General features: G+C 32.6%; 2 protein-coding genes and 1 pseudogene across 4 annotated transcripts; 2 read left to right on the top strand and 1 right to left on the bottom strand.

Annotated features, from left to right (window-relative positions):
• Positions 1-6,319: 6,319 nt before the first annotated feature.
• LOC149889217 (uncharacterized) lies at positions 6,320-8,717 on the top strand (annotated as a pseudogene).
• A 2,595-nt stretch (positions 8,718-11,312) lies between these two features.
• LOC149889216 (uncharacterized) lies at positions 11,313-13,014 on the bottom strand. The gene is made up of 2 exons (XM_090089207.1): positions 11,868-13,014; positions 11,313-11,761 (listed from the first exon to the last, which is right to left on the bottom strand). The coding sequence occupies exons 1-2, from the start codon at positions 13,012-13,014 to the stop codon at positions 11,313-11,315; spliced, it is 1,596 nt and encodes a 531-aa protein (XP_089945333.1).
• Positions 13,015-15,460: 2,446 nt separating this feature from the next.
• On the top strand, positions 15,461-19,181 carry LOC149889215 (zinc finger MYM-type protein 1-like). 3 transcript variants are annotated; one of them, XM_090088435.1, is made up of 5 exons: positions 15,466-16,197; positions 16,322-16,964; positions 17,040-18,756; positions 18,829-18,932; positions 19,094-19,171. In XM_090088435.1, exons 2-5 carry the CDS (start codon positions 16,337-16,339, stop codon positions 19,132-19,134), a joined length of 2,490 nt encoding a protein of 829 aa, XP_089944561.1. In that variant the 5' UTR covers positions 15,466-16,197; positions 16,322-16,336; the 3' UTR covers positions 19,135-19,171. The 3 variants fall into 3 exon arrangements, with proteins under 3 accessions (XP_089944562.1, XP_089944561.1, XP_089944563.1); XM_090088437.1 differs by having other exon boundaries at positions 15,468-16,197; positions 18,829-18,991; positions 19,094-19,181; XM_090088436.1 differs by having other exon boundaries at positions 15,461-16,964.
• The last annotated feature ends 667 nt before the right edge of the window (positions 19,182-19,848 follow it).

Genomic DNA, 19,848 nt, shown 5'->3' with positions numbered 1-19,848 from the left:
AATTTTAAGTTATTTTTCTAAATTTTATAAAGAAGAATAAAAATAGTTAATAGCATCATTGAAATTTTAATGTAGTAATAACCATTTAATGGAAACAACATTAGTAGAACTCTAAATGACATACATACCCCTATTTTCCTTCTAAAAATAAGATAATAAAAATAAAACTTCTAAAAGAAAAACTAAAACAAACAAAATAAAAACGATTTAAAAAATAATATCCTTTCTACTTTAAATCCTTCCTACTTTATCTAATCAAAATTTAAATCCTTTCTTCTTTATCTAATAAAATTTAAATCCTTTCTACTTTTCTAATAAAAATGTATAAATAACTATTTTACATGCTTACTTCAATTATAAGATGATCTTAACGATAATTATTTATCTTAACATGATTTTTTATGTGATATATCTAACTTAATAGTTAAATTCCAAATGTAAACTAATAATTAAATTCCAAAAGGAAAAAAATTTAAACTCGCTTAAGAGATCCTTCTCTAATGGCCGCGTGCATTTGAAAAATGCGCTCCTTCAAAGCCCTAGTATTTAATGACGAAAAGAAGTTAAACATTAAACGTTAAACGTTTCTCTAGGAATTAAATTAAGGAAAAGACTTTTTACAACATTAAAACTATTTTAACCTGTAATATTGAAAAGTGAAAAGTTTCTTTGTTCATTTTTATAAGGTTTTTTTTCCAAACTTATTTGGCATTTTTTTTATTTATAAAATAAATTGAATTCAAAAAATATTCAATTCATTTGTTCATTAAAATTTGTTATTAAAAATCTAAAAAGCATTACTTTTTACATTTTTTCTTTCTAAGGAATTTATAATTTTTACTTTATCCATATTTTGAACAATGTGTTTCATAAATTGAATCTTTTCCTCTGACTCTTTTTGTAGTATATATGGTTTTTGACTGATTTTTTAATCATAGATATTGGTTAGTGCATATTATCATGGAAAATAAAAGACAAACTAAAACTATGTGTCCTTGTATTTGGGTTAATCCAATCAAGGGTTGTATATACTGGCCTCTAAAAGATAAACCTCTGTGTGCATATATTGCTGATTGGTCTATACCAGGAAGCGACTGGAAATATATGAAAGTTATCAAAGCAATACTAGAATCTGGTTATAAAAATGAATAGTTTTTCTGCTTCTTCATTTATCTACATATTATCGCTCTTCGAAGACCAACAATAGACGCTTTTGACTCAGTTTCTTTGACAGAAATAGGAGCAAAATTCAAATACGATATCAAAGCTACAATTCACTGGTGGAGAACTTATGGTTTACTCGCTGAAAATATGAATTGTAGTGTATGTAACGTGCCCTGCACACAGCAAAAAAAAGAATGGGTCAGTTGATCAAGTTATTTGGAGATGTCCAATCAAGCGCTGCAAAAGAACCTTCAACATTAGAAAAGGCAACTTCTTTGAGAAATCTCACCTACAATTGTGGCAAATATTGTGCTTAACTTACGTTTGGAGTAGAAGTGCAGTAAGAGCCGGGGATTGTCAATAAGTGATTTAAAGAAAGAGTTAAATATCGGAAACGACAGCACCATTTTTAATAGGAATCCATTTTGCAGAGACATTTGCGTCTCATATTTCCTCAATAACCCTGATCCAATAGGCGTTCCAGGGTGCATTGTTGGAATAGATGAATCTGTTTTTTGTCAAAGAAAATAACAAGTTGGTAGAATAATCCCGCAGCAGTGGATATTTGGTGGGTATGAACCTGCAACGAAGAAATGCTTTTTAGTTCCTGTCCAAAATTGCGATGCTGCAACATTGATTCCAATCATACATCAATGGATACTTCCGGGTTCTATTGTCTTGAGTGATATGTGGGTAGCATATAATGATTTGCAAGCTCCTGCATATTTACATGGTACCGTTAACCACACCCTCAACTTTGTAGATCCACAGACAGGTGTAATAACTAATCACGTGGAAGCTATGTGGTGTCGAGCGAAAGCAAAATTTAAGTCAATGATGGGGCCAACCAATCGCGAAATGGTAGCTGATTATTTATCCGAGTTTATGTGGATGCAGAGATTTTCCGAAAATCGGTTTTTTCACTTTTGGGATCAAGTTGTAACAGCATATCCTGTTTGATATCCTGTGTGCATCAAACGTAATATACATTATAATTCATGCCTAAGGTTGTGTAAATCAAAAAACGGCTGAATTTTCATAGCCAAACAAAGTTATTAAGAACATTTTTTGCAAAGAACATTAAGAAAGCCCTTTTTTAATTACTCTATGAAAGTTTTTCTTTCCAATTAATTTTTTTCTTTAATAACAAAAAGAAAACATTTATCGAAAAATTAATCGTAAATTCTGATATTAAACTAAAATTCATAAGAAGGAATCGCATTTTTGCAAGAGCGACACGTTTTGTAACTTTATAACTCGGTCGTCCGCCTGGTAGCTCTGGAAAGAACTAACGCGTCTATATTAAACCAGAAACGATTCCTTATAGTAAAAACCAGGCTGGCAATTTTTTGCGGATAAAAACAATATCAACCGTAAAGTTAGTGAAGTCAAGATGACGAATATTAGAGATTTGTGGTATATTTTTGTATTTTCAACTTCAGATTAGAGCACTTTCCGTTGATTTTGAGACCTATGTTTTTATACGATTCTTAATCAGCATAAAATTCTCTATCAGAATCAATCATAAAATTAGGGGGGGGGGCGTTGGGGGCGGGGGGATGGGGAAAGTGTAGTAGCGCCCCGATCATCAAGCAGTATTTGATTTTAAAAACTATATGATAATTATTTTTCAAGTTCAATTTTTTTATAGGATTAGTTGATCAATACAAAACTACGAATAGAATGATCGCCGCTAGTAATGGTGGTGGTTAATATATCAATTTATTGAAATTATTTATCTATATTATCTTTCAATTTAATAAAAATATCAATCAGCAATCGTAGTTATCATCGAATCACAAGGTGCTAGGTATGCAATATACACGAAACTGTACACGAAAAATTAACGTTGAAATCAAAACAAAACTTGATAAATTTCCAATGTATATATAGACAGCAAAATTTCAAAAATCTGAAATAACTAATTTATTTTGCTATATTTACTTGTTAATATTGTTTCCGCCGGATAGTTTTAAATAATGACGAACGTCTTATGTTACATTTGGTACGTCTAATCAACGTCTATAATGGACGTCCATTCATCCAAAAAGGACGTCTTTTGTACGTCTATAAGACGTCCCCATGCCCACTGGGGAGGAAGGACCAAAATATTGTCGCTTTCAAAGAACTAAATCAAGTTGGTTTGATTCATTTGTTTTTAATAATTTGTTTGAAAGTCTTATGTTGCCAAAACTGAAAAAGTTAATTGGTAAAAAGGTTTTCATTGCTGACAACGTATCTACTCACCTTAATGTTACTATATTTCAAAAGTGCAGAGAAGAAAATATATCACTAGTATGTTTGCCTCCTAACAGTACACATCTTACACAACCAGTGCAACCACAAGCAGTGCAACCACTGCTTGATAGAATTTCTAATAAAAAAAATTGAGGCGTCAGCAATCAGTTCGTCATTTTTTATGCTCTCAAATTGACAAGAACTTCAATTGTGACAAAACCAAAGTTAACATAAAAAAAAAAATTAGTTAACATAACAGCAGGAAACATTCTTTCTCATTTAGAGTTACTTGATATGGAACTAGATTCAAACAAATCGATTCCAGATCAAAATAATGTTAAAGCACAACCAGGTCCTAGTCAACCTTCAAAATAAACAAGAAAGCGTAAGAGAAAAATTCAGAAACCACTCGATGGTTCCAGTAAAACAGATTCATTAGCTACTCAGCTTCTTGATAACCATTTATTTTGTGACTTGGTGAAACCAATTTACAAACAGATTGATGCATTTGTAATTGTAAGAAATAGTAAAAACGAATATTTTCCTGGAATCATAAAATGTTTCAACGAGAATGGAGCAACAGTATGCATCATGGTAAAATCCTCAAATTCTTGAAAATAGCCTCTGAAAAAAAAAAGATTTTTTTATGTGAAATACAATTTTGAGCAAAAGAGGAATCTTCTCAGTGCCAGAATAGTTTAATACTGCGGAATAATGTAAAAATATAAGTATTTTAATTCAGTTAATATATTTATAAGATGGCCTATTTTTGGATTTTGTTTTCTTTAGTTTTTGATGTTTATTTATAAAAACATATTACACATATTTTATAAATTGTTTAGTGAAATTACTGAATATAACCTCATAATTAAATTAACTTTCAGGGCTTTTTTTTTTTTTAGAGTTTAAAGACGATATTTTAAAACATAAAATATTTTAATTATTTAAAGTAGCGCTTTATAAATTGTTGAACTTAACTTTATACTTAAATCATTTTTTTCCGCAATACATATATTTTTTGGTAACTTAGAAAAAATATTTTTTTAATTGGAGCAAAGTAACCCTCTTGTTGTGGATACTTTGCACCAATTTTAAATCCTCACTCAAAGCATATTAAATCCTTATTTGTTTTTTTCTTTTCTTTATAAAGTAGTTAAAACAACATTTTGGAAAAATCAATTTGTTTTATAAAACTAACTTTTTATTAGACTTAAATTTGATTTCAGTGAAATAACCATAAAAAAACTGAGAAAAGTAGCCCCGGTTGACGGTAATGTATTTCAAATGCATACCGAAATCTTTTTTTATCCCCAAGAAAGATTTATTTCAGTAAGAAATAGTATTCCAAGGAGGGCCGCCGAGAGAGGGGGGGGGGGGGCGAAATGGACAGTTTGTCGCGGGCGGCAGATGTCGATGGGGCGCCAGATGCCGAAGTAAAATAAAAATAGTTTTTTTAATCTTAAAATGCCATAATTGAAATATATATATTACTCGCGTTATACTATTATTTTTAATTCCTCGAAAAAATTTTGAAATACGAACTCATCATTGATTTCGTACTCTATACGCTGTTAAATTAAAAATGTCCCTTGAGATTTTCGCATTCATCAGACTGAAGTAAAAAAAACGTAAAGGTTGATAATTAGCAATAACAAACTGTGAATACAATTTAGAAATAATTCTATTCAGAATTTAGAAAGTAATAGTAAATATTTTTCAACTCTTAACGATCAACTTATTAATGGTAATTCATGTTTAAGATTTATATTTAACTATTGAAATATTGATTTATGACATTAGCTTTTTGAGATTGAGTTAATAATTTTTTGATGAGTTTGCGTAGTTGACTATGCTATTATTTTATTGATGCGTACGGTTATTTACAGTAACTGTTAATAATGAATTGTAAAAAACTTTCTGGTGCCCAAAATAGGTCATTGGCTTCCAAAAGGGTAAAAGAATGTGAAAAAAATAAATAAACGCTCCAAGAATTACGTTGGTTTTACAAAACTACTAATCAAAATACTGATTTGAAGGTGAGTTAGTAGAAATAAACAGGTATATATATATATATATATATATATATATATATATATATATATATATATATATATATATATATATAGATACATATTATTTTCGAAGCAATTTACGAATATTTTCGAAATTAATCATTTTTCACATGATGCAGAGGGTGAAAGATCTTTTAGTAAACTTAAGATTATAAAAAACCATTTTAGAGCCACCATGGGACAAGAGCGACTTTCAAATCTTATGATATTATCTATTGAAAATGATCTCGCGAAATCATTGTGATATGATGAAGTAATTTATAACTTTGCCCGAAAAAAGCTCGAAAATTTTATTTTAAATTAGGAATTGTGAAATGAAATAAAGTTAAAGAAGCTATAAAAGCATAATAAAGCTATAAATAAGCTATAAAGGCATAATCTTATTTATGCTTGGAAATTCCAAGCATAAATAAGATATTTGAACAATATGTAAGGGTAATAGATTATTATTTAAAGATATTGAAAAAAAAGATATTGGAAAAAGTGACTCGCACATTATGAGTAAGCCACTGTCATGTATATGATAACACTTGGCTCAGTGTGGGATTTATGTATTATGGATATATTATTAGTTTGCTACAAAAAAAAAAGTCAAAAAACTTTTAATCTATTTGGGAAATACAATAGAAAATCTTGGAAATTCCACATGTCGTCACTTAAGGTCCGTAAATAAAACTAAATTTTAATGCGTTTTTAATTTTTTAAACGTAAGTACATTGGAAATATACAGCAAATGCGGAGATTTGCGTTCTATAAAAAAACTATTTACCAAACTAAAACGTAAACTAATTGTTTTTAAACAAATATTTTAAAATATATTAACTGTAATCGAAGAATAATTTCTTGCTTTATTTTTTACTTATAATAAATTCATATTGTCGTATCAGCATGAGCTCAAAAAAACTTGGAAGACCTGCGAAGGTTTTAAGCAAAACTCGTATTAATAGTGAAAGATTTGCTGGAAAAGCTTCTGATTTACCCGTGAGTGATCTACCAACTTACAAACAGCTCATTCAATACGGTTACAAGATTGAGAAAGAATTATTCAATGGACAGAAAATTGACTCTGTATCAATAGTGACAAAAGTCAAGAGTGACTTGCAAAATCTTTGGTATAGAGTTAATCCAAATCTACCTCTGATAAAAGATAAACCATTAAAAAATAAAATATCCAGAACATTTAAAAAGTATTATCTGCAGAACGAATTCAATCTAAAAACCATAAGCCCAGTATAAGCTGGCTAGAAAAGAAACTGGAAACGTTGTTTGATTTGTCTGCTTGCCGGTGCGATCTCCCAATTATTGATGACTGTAAAGATAGGTAAATATATATTTGTAAACATTTTTTAGTACAATTTGTTCAATGTTAAGTGAAAAAGATTTTATAAGGGTTGATGAAAATTTACTATCCTATTCCCCTCGCCTTCTACTAAGGTATTAAGGTAAAGTCTTCATCCATAAACTAAAGAATGTAAGCCTATATAATAAATAATTTCTATATTGTCTTGATTTTATAGTAAAGTAATATACATTTAGACGAATCGGCTGTCGGAAAAGTGACTGCACAATGAAACACATAGTTTGTCTCTGTGAGGAAAGCAGAAAGGTATATCATGCAATTTTTATCAACATTTACTGTTAGAATTGAAAAATATGGAGGGTTGGATAAAAAAGAGCCGCAAGTCATCTTAGCATTTACTGCTTATTTACGAAGTTATGGTCAAATGATTAGTGATCATGAAATTTGATTCATTTTATTCGCTTTAAATTTTAATACTTTTAAATTTTAAAATACTTGACTTATTTTAGGTCCCCGTTCTGGAAAGAGAATATTTAAAGGATCAAAGATGCAAGATAGGACCAAAAGGAAGTTGGCAGTTAGGCAACGTGGACCAAGTGGAGGCAACTAGGGTTGCCAAAATGTATATTAGACAGGAAAAAGAGGCCACTAGAGAGCTAATTAGACAGAGAAGTCTTCAAACAACATCAAAACTCGAGTCAGACGGTGATTTTAGTGCTGGATCTTCAAGTTTAGATACAGCTGAAAATGAAGAATTTGAGGAGCAAACATAAGTGAAAGAAATTACACAGACTTATCTAATTTAGCCAAGGCTGCAATAAGGTATGAAGTAAGTGATGCTGCTGCAGCTGCAATAGCAACAGCTGTGTTAATTGACTACGGAATAGTAACTGAGAGTAAAAAATCTCAGATAGTAACGGAATATAAGATTTTTTGTGAAAAGGTACGAGTGGCTAATTCAATTGACACAAAGCATCGTCAAGAAGTTTCACAAATAAAAGTAATTGGTGTTGATAGCAAGAAAGACAAAAATTCATTAGTTTATGTGATGAAATACAAGAGTAATGGGGACCCTTTCTTTTATCGAACTACCAAAGATGAACATCACCTCACTTTTACTTGTGAAAATGACCCTTTCTCTGGAAATTATCTAACTCATACTATAATAGAAAATGGTAGTACTATGGCTTCAGCAACGTTAAATGTGCTTTCTGAATATGATAGTATTAAAAGCTTGGAAGCGATTGTTCTTGACAATACAAGTTCTAACACTGGCGTAGATAATGGTTTAGTTGTCAAATTAGAAAAGCTTTTGAATCGTAGCATTCATTTAGTTGGTTGTTTACTTCACCAGGGTGGGCTACCTCTTCGTCATGTGATATCTGAAATAGATGGAAAAACTAATGATCCTAAAAAGTATAAGGGCCCTATTGGTGAACAAGCGTCTGATACATTCATGCATGAAAAACTATTGGTTCAGTTTGTTCCTATTGATTCCGAGATACAGTTATATGTAAAGCCGAACATTGTTGGCGATCTGAGTACGGACCAGCGTAAACTTTATGAGTATTGCACTGGAATAGCTAAAGGCTCCATTTCTGTCAAGTATGCTAACAGGAAACCTGTTCCAGTCTGTCATGCACGCTGGTTAATTCTTGCTTTGAGAATTATGATGGTTTATACAAGAACCGAGATACCTACACATGATTTAAACTGCGTAAAAAAGTACATAGTACAAGTTTACTGTCCTATGTGGTTTGCCGTTAAAAGTTCAGCGCATTACAAAGATGCACCAAGGCTTCTCCATAAAACAATTCAATTAGTCAAGAAACAGGATAGCAGAATTCAAATTATTGTATTGAAAAATCTTCAGGGTAACTCCTACTGCTGCTGTCAAGAAAACTTTCTTTATGCTATGCTGCTAGACGATGAAAAAGTTGTAAGAGACCGTGCTCTTAATCAAATCTTGAAGATTAGATTATCCAGGGAAACAAATCCAGATTTCAAACCTAAAATCAAAGCTAAGACAGTTATGACCTTGAACTTCAATGCTGATGTTTGGACCGACTTAATTGAGGTTTCTTCAATACAAATTGAACCTCCTACGTCAACTTTTGTATCTTCAAATGAATTACTACAAGCTATTGAAACCGGCAATAAACTTTCTCTAACTGATTTGCCAAACAATTCTCAGTCGGTGGAAAGAGCTGTAAAACTCACATCTGAAGCTTCTAAAAAGGTTTATGGGCGGTGTTGTAAACCATAATAAAAAAGTCTCTCATGTATATTTTGGCTTTTATCAAATATAAGAAAAAAGGCTATACAAGAAACACAAACATTTATCGTATAATAAAATAGCGTAACTAAAAACCGTATGTATAATAGGTTTTATAAATAGCGTTACTAATAACTGTAATAATCAGAAGACGTCAGAAATATTCAGAAGTGACGTCATGAATGTTATGTTACATTATTACTTAAATTATAACAGTCTTCTCCACGTTAGGAAAGTTTTAGGGCGGAGAGTATAGACTTAACCTCTGATACTATACTAGGAAAGAAAGTAGTCGTCGAGATACTTTGGCCTCTTCGTAACGCATCCTGTTCTTGAGGGTATGTTATTTAGATTTTCGGGAGTAGTAACTTTCTGTATAGGCTGACTAGGTACCGCTGTTGTAGGTGACTGATTACAAGGGATACTATCTATAATTGAATTCTCAACTAATGGGTTTGAAGTTACCTCGTTGGTTTCGTTTAACTCTTCTTGGTTTCTGTTTATGGAATTGTTGGTATTGTTGCTAATGATCATCTTTTCAATGTTCAAATCACCGGATTGTTGTTGGACTGATTCTGTTGGGGGATTTAGGTCTTCTAGTGGGGCGAGGTCGTTTGTTGAAACAGTATCAATTTTTCCATTTTGAAATTTTATTCGAGCGTAGTGGGGCGATATTGTTTCTAGCAGTTGAACTCTGTCATCGAGTGGATCTCCTTTCATTCGTACCTGACGTCTGTAAAGGATTGTGGCATCCTGTTCTGTTAAGAAGTTAGGTAAAACAGTACCTATTATTGACGAGCGTTGAAAGTTCATCATCCTCTGATGGGGTGTTTCGTTAGTGACGGTACACAAAAGTCCTCTTATGGAGGACAAAGCCATTTGCAATACTATTTCCCATTTCTCTTTTTCTAGACTTAAGGTTTTCAGAGCAAGACTAACAGCTTTTAGTATTGTTCCGTTTATTCGCTTTAAATTTTAATACTTTTAAATTTTAAAATACTTGACTTATTTTAGGTCCCCGTTCTGGAAAGAGAATATTTAAAGGATCAAAGATGCAAGATAGGACCAAAAGGAAGTTGGCAGTTAGGCAACGTGGACCAAGTGGAGGCAACTAGGGTTCGTTTAATTACTCCGTTCTTTTCAAGAAAAACTTTGATTTTTAAGCTTTCGAACTGAGTTCCATGATCTGTATGAATAGATGATGGTGCACCAAATAATGAAAAGAGGCTGAGAAGGTGTCGTATAACAGAGTCAGCTGATATGTCTTGACAGGGGAATGCAAATGGGTAGCGTGAGTACTCGTCCACCACGACGAGGATGTATTTGTTTGCTGTAGTGGATTGTAAGGGTCTAATAAAGTCCATCGATAAGCGTTCCCAAGGCCTTGTTGCCTGAATGAGACGAACTGTGGGTGGTTTGTAAAAACGTGGTTTGAGCTGATTGCAAGTTGTACATTGGTTTGTTAATTGTTTGATTTCTGTGGTGGAGTATGGTAGATTTCTGGTTTTGCAGTAATGTATCATTCTTTTAACTCCAGGATGGCATAGCTGGGAATGGATACTGTAAAACGCTTTAGTGTTATTTACAGTCGAGCAACATCTTGAAAGGGCATCTGCTACAATGTTTTGGTTCCCCGGCCTGTAAGAGATTGTATAATTAATATCAGCTATTTTTAAACGCCATCGTGTTAATTTTTCATTTTTGATTTTTGTTGCACTCTGTTTATTAAAAATAAGGGAAATGGATCTTTGGTCGGTTATTATATTAATATAGGGTACTGAGTTAATCAAATGCCTCCATCTTCTACAGCATTCCACTATGGCAGCCGCTTCTTTTTCCACTATCGCATGCTTCCTTTCGGCATTAGTTAATGTCCGTGAAAAGAAGGCAACGGGCCTGCCAAGTTGTAATAGTGTTCCTCCGAGTGCTGAGTCTGAGGCATCAGTTTCTATTGTTAGTGAAACTTTTAAATTAGGGGAGACTAGACAAGCTTCTACAAGTTTATTTTGAGTATTTTTATTGCTTCTTTAGCATGTGGAGTTAAATCCTTTGTTGGAAAATTGTCTCTTGCTTGGGTAAGTGGGAGAGTTAATGCTGTGCAATTGTGTATCTACTTAGCGTAATAAGCAAATTAACCTATCATTCGGTTTTGCTCTTTTAACGATCTTGGCTCAGGCATATTTATCAGTGCTTCGTATCTTTTTGGGTCTGGCTTTATAGTTCCATTTTTAATAATATGGCCTAAGAATTCGATATGATTTTTTTAAAAATTACTCTTTTCTTCGTTTATCTCAATGTTGGCGATTTTAGCTGCGTGTAGAAAGCGACTAGGATTTTTATCGTGTTCTTGGGCATCTTTTCCACCAATAATTATATCGTCGAGATAAGCGTATGTGTTTTCAAGTTTATTATCCTGAATGAATTCATCCATTACTCTTTGAAAGATTGGTACCGCGTTTGTACATCCAAAGGGTAAGCGTTTGAACTCATATAATTTGCCGTTAGCTTCAAATGCGGTTAGTTTGTAATCTTCGGGTCGTATTCTCACTTGATGATACGCCGATTTGAGATCAATTGTGCTAAAAACTTTATGGACTGCTATTTTAAGTATTAAGTCATCGATTCGTGGTGTAGGGTATGAATCGAGCGGAGTGTGTAAATTAATTGTATTAGAATAATCGATCACGAGGCGATTTTTATTTCCTGTTGATACTACAAAACATTGAGCTCGCTAAGGGCTGCGGCTTACTTGAATTATATCTTTTTTTTAGTAAGCGGTTTATTTCATCTGTTATGGCGGAGATATTTTTGGGAATACATCGTGAGGTTGTAGCTATTGGTTTTATTTTGTTAATATCGATTCCAGGTATTAAGGCGTATGTTGAACATTTCATACTTTTTGTTGCTAAACAGAATTTTAGAGGCTCTTTGTTTCCTTTAAAATTGATGGTCATTGAGGAATGACATGTTAACACGTCCATTCCAATAATCACTGGTGCCACCAAGTTGTCCACAACGAGGAATTGTACTTTTAGTTTTTCGCTAGCCAGTAATAATGAACCATGGAAGATACCTTTAACTTTTAATGTCGAGTTATCTGCTAGTGATACCTTTGAGGTAGATTGAGTATCGTATGAAAATTTCCATTGTCGAAGAAGTTTTGATGTAATGAAAATTTTGTCGGACCCAGTATCTAACAGTGCATATGTTAGATTTTCGTTTATGGTGACGTTAATTAGTCTATCAGGTGAGTCAATTGCTGCTATGACCGTAGATATTATTGCGTTATCATCCTTTTCGTTATCTTTAACAACTGCTGCTTTGGTGTAAGTTTTGTTTTCTTTCTTAGAAAGACAGACAGTTGCCCAGTGGCCCTTTTTATGACAATGTGTACATGTAGAGTTTCGTGCAGGGCATTTGGTTTTTGGAAGTGGATCAATACCGCACCAAAAACAGGGAGATTTGGTAAGATTATGACTTGCTGCAATAGTCGGTAGCGTGGTAGTAGCTGTTATAGTTGTTGTCAAATTAAGGGCATCTTCGGTAGCCAATTCCATCGTAAGAGCTGTTTTATAAAGTGACTCTAGATTGTCATCTGCAGCTTCAAGCAGTCGTTGACGAATAGAATGTGAGTGAATACCAGCTATAAAAGTGTCACATATTAGTAGGTTACTATGTTGCTCTGCTGTCAGAGGTTCTGTTGGACATTTTCTGGAAAATTGTTTTAAGTTACTCATAAAGCTTTCAATCGATTCTCCTTCTTTTTGTTTAAAAGAGCGAAGTTTATGGCGCATCATGATCGCTGTCGATCGTTTTTGATACTTGTTATCAAGAATTTTGATTGCATCGTCGTATGATGTAACATCCTGAATTATCGTAAAAGCCTTCACTCCGCATAGAACGAATAAGACTTGAAGTTTACAATCCTCTGGTATTTCGGCTTTATCTAGGTAAATTAATAGCATTTTTTCCAGTATATATAGTCTTCTTCGTTTGGTTCGTCGCACAGTACTTTTTTGAATATTTTGGCATCCATACTGATTTATATTTATATATAACAAAACTTATATTTGATAAAATTGTTGTAAACCATAATAAAAAAGTCTCTCATGTATATTTCGGCTTTTATCAAATATAAGAAAAAAGGCTATACAAGAAACACAAACATTTATCGTATAATAAAATAGCGTAACTAATAACCGTATGTATAATAAGTTTTATAAATAGCGTTACTGATAACTGTAATAATCAGAAGACGTCAGAAATATTCAGAAGTGACGTCATGAATGTTATATTACATTATTACTTAAATTATAACAGGCGGGTAAAGAGACATAACTTCATTCTGGCTAAAAACCAAAGCAGAGCCGAAAACAAGAGAAACGTGAAAAAGTCAAAATATTGTGTAATTATCTCAGAGTAATTTTACAAACTTGTTTTTACAACAATTTTACAACCTTGTTACAAAAGTAATATATTGTATTTAATGTTTATAAATGTGAGTTTAATGTTCTCTTTTATGAAAAGGCATTCCTAAAATGTATAATAACTTCAAGCTTGGTGTTACTTTTATTGTTAATGGTCTATAAAAACGTTGAAGCAAGGGTGTTATATATATAAATATCTATGTAAACTAAAAAGACCTACCCAGAGCTAGCGCAAACAGATAGTGAATAAGGGTGTGGGGTAGTGACTTTAGCTAACTTAAAAACAAAAAAAATAGGTACTTGATCTCTGATCATTGCCGAATAATATATTAATTAAAAGCTCACTGGCGCTACTGCAGTTTCTCCCCCCCCCCTTTTTTTTTATGATTGATTATGATAGAGAATTTTATGCTGATTCAGAAAAATATAAAAACATAGACCTGGAAATCAACGGAAAGTGCTCTAATTCGAAGTAAAAGTTGTAAAAAATCCCACTAAAAACCCTAATATTCGCCATTTTGAAAATAATAAGTTAATGATTTTTTTGCTGACAAAAGCAATACATTAATAGCATAGTTTTTACGTTGAAAAAGTCGTTAAAGTATGTTTATTTTTCGCAATTTTTTGTTACAATGAAAATAGCCGTTTTTTGATTTATTAGAGAATAAACTATATTGCAAGTAATGTACTTTTGTAATAAATTTTAAAAAAGAATTCAACAGTTTTTTTTCCTAAAAGAAGAACTTTTGAAACTTAGTTCATAGTTGAAGACCACAATGGAAAAAACGGCAGAGTCACATTTTTATAATTTTTCAGTTATGGCCCTTGGGTAATAAAGCATTGAAAAATACTTCTTTTAAGCCAAGTTTCAAATGAAAAAACCGACATAGTCTATGGTAAAATGGAATAAGAAAATATGGTATACAATGGAAAAAACAGCAGTGTCCACCAGTGACAAGGAAAGAAAAGGCAGGGTCCATATAATAACGTTATATGTGACTCTGCCGTTTTGATTTCCATTGTGATCTTCATATATTTAATTATTTCATAATTATTATTTGCTACACTTAATGGCTTTTTTATTTTAAATTAATACTTTTTGAGCACGTAAACACCTATGCCTCCGCCTTTTTTATTGCTTCCTCGTGGTTGGCTAATTAGTTTGTAATTTGCCAAACTATAATTAGAATTCAACTCTAGAGGACATTCTGAATCATTCCAAGTCTCTGACAGAGATATGACGTCGAACGTGTAATTTATAATAGATAGAAATTCTTTAAACTTTTCAAAATTTTGCCGCATGCTTCTTATGTTTAAGTGTAATATAGAAAGTAAATTTAAATCTTTTTTGATTTTAAATTCATAAGGATCAAAATAGGGTGTTTTTATTAAGCTCATTTGAGTTCCAGTACACAAGCTCATTTGAGTAACCAGTACACAAAGAATCTATACTAAAACAAAATGGCTGACTACGATGCTACACCTATTGTTACAGACAAGCCAAAAAAGAGAAAGAAAAATGGCAGTAAGAAAGACATAGCAAAGAAACAGAGGTTGTTATCTCATGTAACTGGCCCTGACTGTAAATGTATAAGACTTAAATGCTTTCAAACAGTCAAAGAAGAGAATAGAGCCTTGCTCCTCGAGTCATTCAATGCATTACCAACAAAGGATGCTCAGGTGAGTTCTTCTTTTAAGTTTTAAATTAAACTCTTTAAATATAGTTCTAGACTATTTATTTATTTATAATACTAGCTCTAGATTTAGGTCTAGACCTAGATTCATAATTTTAATGCACCTGTTATTCCACCATGAACATGTTGATTAAATAAGACAAAGAGTTTCTCATTCTCATTTTCATTCAAATTTAGTTAGGTCTAGAATAGCTAGACCAGTGCCGTGGCAAAGGCCCCCCAAACCCCCCATTTGGGGGGGGGCCCACGAGATATAAGGGGCCCGTTTTTTAAAAAATGATAAAATTTTTTATGGCATTTTATTATTTTAACAGATAATTATCAATTATATTCAAACTATAAAATAAAATAAATGCTACTAAGACAATTTTAATGTGAAAAAAAACAACTGATGAGAATGGACATCCTTGTTTAGTTTCTGTATCTATATAGTAGCTTAACTCTAAAATTTTTACTCATACTTTTATGAAAAACACGGAATTTTTTAATCTTGACATGTTTCGTAGTTAACATACTACATTTTCAAAAGATTAAATAACAATTTAAAACTCTGGATATAAATATAAAATCAAAATTTGAAGACATTACAGAGAAATATTAACCGACAAATAGAATTGTTACAAACCAATAAAAATTATAATACAAATTATGATATCATAAATAGCATGCAAAAAATTATGTAAATAAAACAAACTAGATTGACAAATTTATATTATAATGAACAGTTTATTTAAAGATGAGTTTTCCTATTTCACATGGAGTTTTCACACCGGGATATTTCCCGGTGGGCCGTCAGCAATACAACATTTTAAAATTTTATAATATTTTAAAAAGTATTTTCTTTAATTTTTTTAATAACTTTCTAGAATAGTAATAAAAAATTGTGAGTTGAAATACGATTTGAAATATTGATTTCTGCGTGTAAGTTGCTTCATTTGACTGTATGATGTGTGTGTAGTTGGTTAAACCGAAACGCAATCGTCATTATTCAAAATTCGTAGTGAGCGTGGCTGAATCAGCTGAGCCGGTAAGTTTATTATTTTTAGGAGACATTATTATTTTTCATTTAATTTATTTGTATAAATTAAATAGGTATAGTACTATAGTAGGACCTAAAAGTAAATTTTATAAACTATCTGTTCTATTTTTAGGTATTAATTATTGGAATGAAGAAAGTGAAAAGTGGTGCAGCTAAGAGAAGAGAAGCAGCTGCAGCCAGGGAAGTAATAACTAAGTACCCCAAACTTACACAATTTTTGAAACCAGCAGTTCAAGCTGATGGTGAATCAGTAGCAATAACAGAAACCAATAATGATGTTACAGCCAATGCAGAAAATGATTCTGTTTCTTGTTTTGGTTTGTCTGCTGAAGGAGACTCTAATATGGCAATCTGTGAGTGTATACCAACTGCCACAACACTGCCACTTCTTTTTCTCAGTGATGATCCTTCTGATTGGCCAGAAAATGTTTCTGATGCACAGAGGTGTGACATTGTTGAACGTGGTGTAAAGCAAATTGAGATAGATTTTCCACACAATCAAGAAAGACGACGATTTTCAGTGACTTATTATAAACGACAGATGAAGAATGGAGAAACTATTGTACGGTCATGGCTTGTGTATTCTATGAAAAGTAATAAAGTTTTTTGCTTCTGTTGCAAACTTTTTGGTATATCAGATTCACCATTCCGACAAGGGATGAACACATGGGAAGGTTTATCCAAAAAACTGAATGATCATGAAACAGGAAGTACACATCTCAGGTGCTTTGAACAGTGGATGACATTACGAAAAGGTAAACTGTTTTAAAAAAAATTTTGTCATTAAATATAATAAATATTTATATATTTTACCAAATTCAACATTGCAGGCATAATGAATCAAACAACCATTGATGAGCATCAATACAAGTTGCTTCAAAAAGAGCGAAAATTTTGGAGAGCAGTATTGGAACGATTACTAGACATCACTCTATTTCTTTCTGCGAGGAATCTTGGATTCCGTGGTTCACAAGAGGTCATTGGTTCCAAGAACAATGGAAACTTTCTTGGGTTGTTTGAATTGATGGCGAAGTATGATAGTGTGCTCGATGAACTTTTACGTCGGATTCAGAAGAAAGAAACTAATGAACATTATTTGAGCAATGATACCCAGAATGAGTTGATTGAATTGTTAGCCAAGGAGATTGAAGCCGAAAACCTTTCCAAAGTAAAGAAAGCGAAATATTTTTCCATTATTTTGGATTGTACGCCAGACGTTTCACATAAAGAACAAATGAGCATAATCCTACGATCAGTAGTTTGCATTCCTGGGACAGGTATCAACATTTCTGAAAATTTCTTTGGATATCTCAAGGTAGATGATACCACTGGAAAAGGGCTTTTGGATGCCTTTCTAGATCAGACAAAAAAGTGGGAATTAAATATTCTTGACTGTCGAGGCCAATCCTATGATAACGGTGCTAACATGAAAGGAAAGGCAAAGGGTGTTCAAGCTAGGCTTCTTCAAATGAATCCCAAAGCTCTATATGTTCCGTGTGCAAACCATTCACTTAATCTAGTCATTGTTGACGGTGCAAAGTCATCCAACAGTGCAATTACTTTTTTCGGAGTTCTTTCAAGATTGTATACACTCTTTTCATCATCTCCTGCTCGATGGCATATTTTAAAGTCATGTATACCCATTTCTGTCAAGCCTCAATCCGATACCAGATGGGAAAGTAGAATAAACTGTGTGAAACCTCTTCGCTATCACCTGAAAGAGATATTAGAGGCATTAGAAAAATTGGAAGTGTATGCTCTAGAGAAGAGAGATGGCGCAACAGCTACAGAAGTATGTTCGCTGATGGAATATATGATGACATGGCCATTCATATTGTCAATCGTTATTTGGTATGACGTTTTATACCAAATTAACAAATCAAGTAAGCTTCTGCAGTCCTCTACAACTTCCCTTGATGTCTTGGATAGTGAAATAAAGGCCACATATGCATTTCTTCAGCAATATCGTGAAACTGGATTTTCAGACGCACACATGAAAGCATCAGAAATCGCAGAAGTGTTGGACATTGCAAAAATTTTTCCAGAAGTGCGTTCCCGACAAAAAAAGATGATTCATTCATACGAGTGTGCCGATGAAGCTCACACCATCCAATTAGAACAGAAGTTTAAAGTTGATTTCTTTTTACCACTCCTTGATATGTCAATGGGATCAGTAAAGGAGCGTTTTGAACAAGTCAGTAGTATCACAGAGCTCTATGACTTCCTATACCGTTCTGAGAATCTTATTCAAATCTGTAAAGAAAATTCTTTGTCTTTATATTGCAAAAATTTGCAAGCAAAGCTTGGCGATATAGATTCGGATGATCTGGAAATGGAATTAAAACGATTTGTCATAGTGGTACAGGAGAAAGAAAGTACTCACATGAAATCTGCACATGATTTTCTTAATTACATTTATAAAGAAGAGCTGCAAGAAACTTATCCAAATCTTGCCATTGTGTTACGCATAATCCTTACCTCACCAGTAACTGTCGCAAGTGCTGAACGTAGCTTCAGCAAGCTAAAATTGATTAAGACTTTTCATAGGTCAGTATATTTAATCTTGCTACTTTATACATAATAGATGTAGCTCTATGCATTTCTTTTCACTTTTTATAGGTCAACAATGGTTGATGACCGCTTGTCTTCTCTGGCGATGCTGTCAATTGAGAACGATGTGGCAAGAAAATTAAATTATGAGGAGATAATCAACAAATTTGCAAGTATGAAAGTTCGCCACAAGTCATTTCTGTGACAATTGTGAATATGTGATTTATTACAGGTTTTGAAGTATTACCAATATAATATAACAAACATTATTCTGATAATTATCCGTACATATACGTTTGTCTATACTTATATGTCTTATTTTTGATGTTTTTAGCCTTTAGAAAAAATGTGACGCATATATATCCTGTAATGTGATGCCACAAAAATAGGGCCCAAAAAAATGATTTGGGGGGGGGCCCAAATGTACCACGCCACGGCACTGAGCTAGACCTGTACATCTGAATCATAACCATGGTAGACATCTGGTTGTATTACTGTGTTATGATACCCAAGGCTGGTATTGCATGTTTAATAGGCATTTTTAACTTAGTTTTTTAGTGGGGTGGACCCAATATCACAGTTCATTGTTCTATTTGAACGCAGCATACCAACAAGCCTAGACGTGTATCTAATAAAAAAAAACTTCTTTATAAAATCGATAATTCCATTATGTTCAACTATCTATAGACAATTCTTGATAAAATCGATCATTCTATTATGTTCAACTTTCTGAGTAGGTCCTAGCACAAAGCAGTGAAATTTATTAATTCTAACAAAGTAGGTAGGCTTATATATTTTTAAATTTTATAAAAATGCTTGTGTTTCCAAAGATGTGTGACCGGTTGCGTTAATAATCTTATATTGCTTCTTTTTACAGGATCCCTATCTTGCTTCACTGATCACAGTCGCGGAGATTAGCCGAAAAAGACCTCGAAAGGAAGAGCCTAAAAGTGCAAACAGTCACAGCTATCACTATAAAGTATTCCTGAAGAGTACAGATGATGTTGACCCAGATTCATTTGCCTATGTTTGCTTTCAAGCCTTCATCTCCATCTTTGGAATTAAGAAAGGGAGACTTGAGACTATCAA

This window comes from Hydra viridissima, unplaced genomic scaffold (genome assembly GCF_058129835.1).
Source record: "Hydra viridissima isolate aposymbiotic clone 2 unplaced genomic scaffold, HvirCarnegie_v1 scaffold_5, whole genome shotgun sequence".
NCBI classification, from domain to species: Eukaryota; Metazoa; Cnidaria; class Hydrozoa; order Anthoathecata; family Hydridae; genus Hydra; species Hydra viridissima.
The sequence above is the reverse complement of the archived record's forward strand: the minus strand, read 5'-3'. Positions and strand labels throughout refer to the sequence as shown.

Bases quoted from the DNA above. Each gene is read 5' to 3' on its own strand.
- LOC149889215 (XM_090088436.1), top strand. From the start codon at position 16,337: ATGAAGAAAGTGAAAAGTGGTGCAGCTAAGAGAAGAGAAGCAGCTGCA. The intron at 18,757-18,828 runs GTCAGTATATTT...CACTTTTTATAG, and splicing joins TTGATTAAGACTTTTCATAG to GTCAACAATGGTTGATGACC. The intron at 18,933-19,093 runs GTATGAAAGTTC...TGATGTTTTTAG, and splicing joins GATAATCAACAAATTTGCAA to CCTTTAGAAAAAATGTGACG.
- LOC149889216 (XM_090089207.1), bottom strand. From the start codon at position 13,014: ATGCTATTAATTTACCTAGATAAAGCCGAAATACCAGAGGATTGTAAA. The intron at 11,762-11,867 runs GTATTCCCAAAA...AATGTTTTGTAG, and splicing joins AATAGCTACAACCTCACGAT to TATCAACAGGAAATAAAAAT.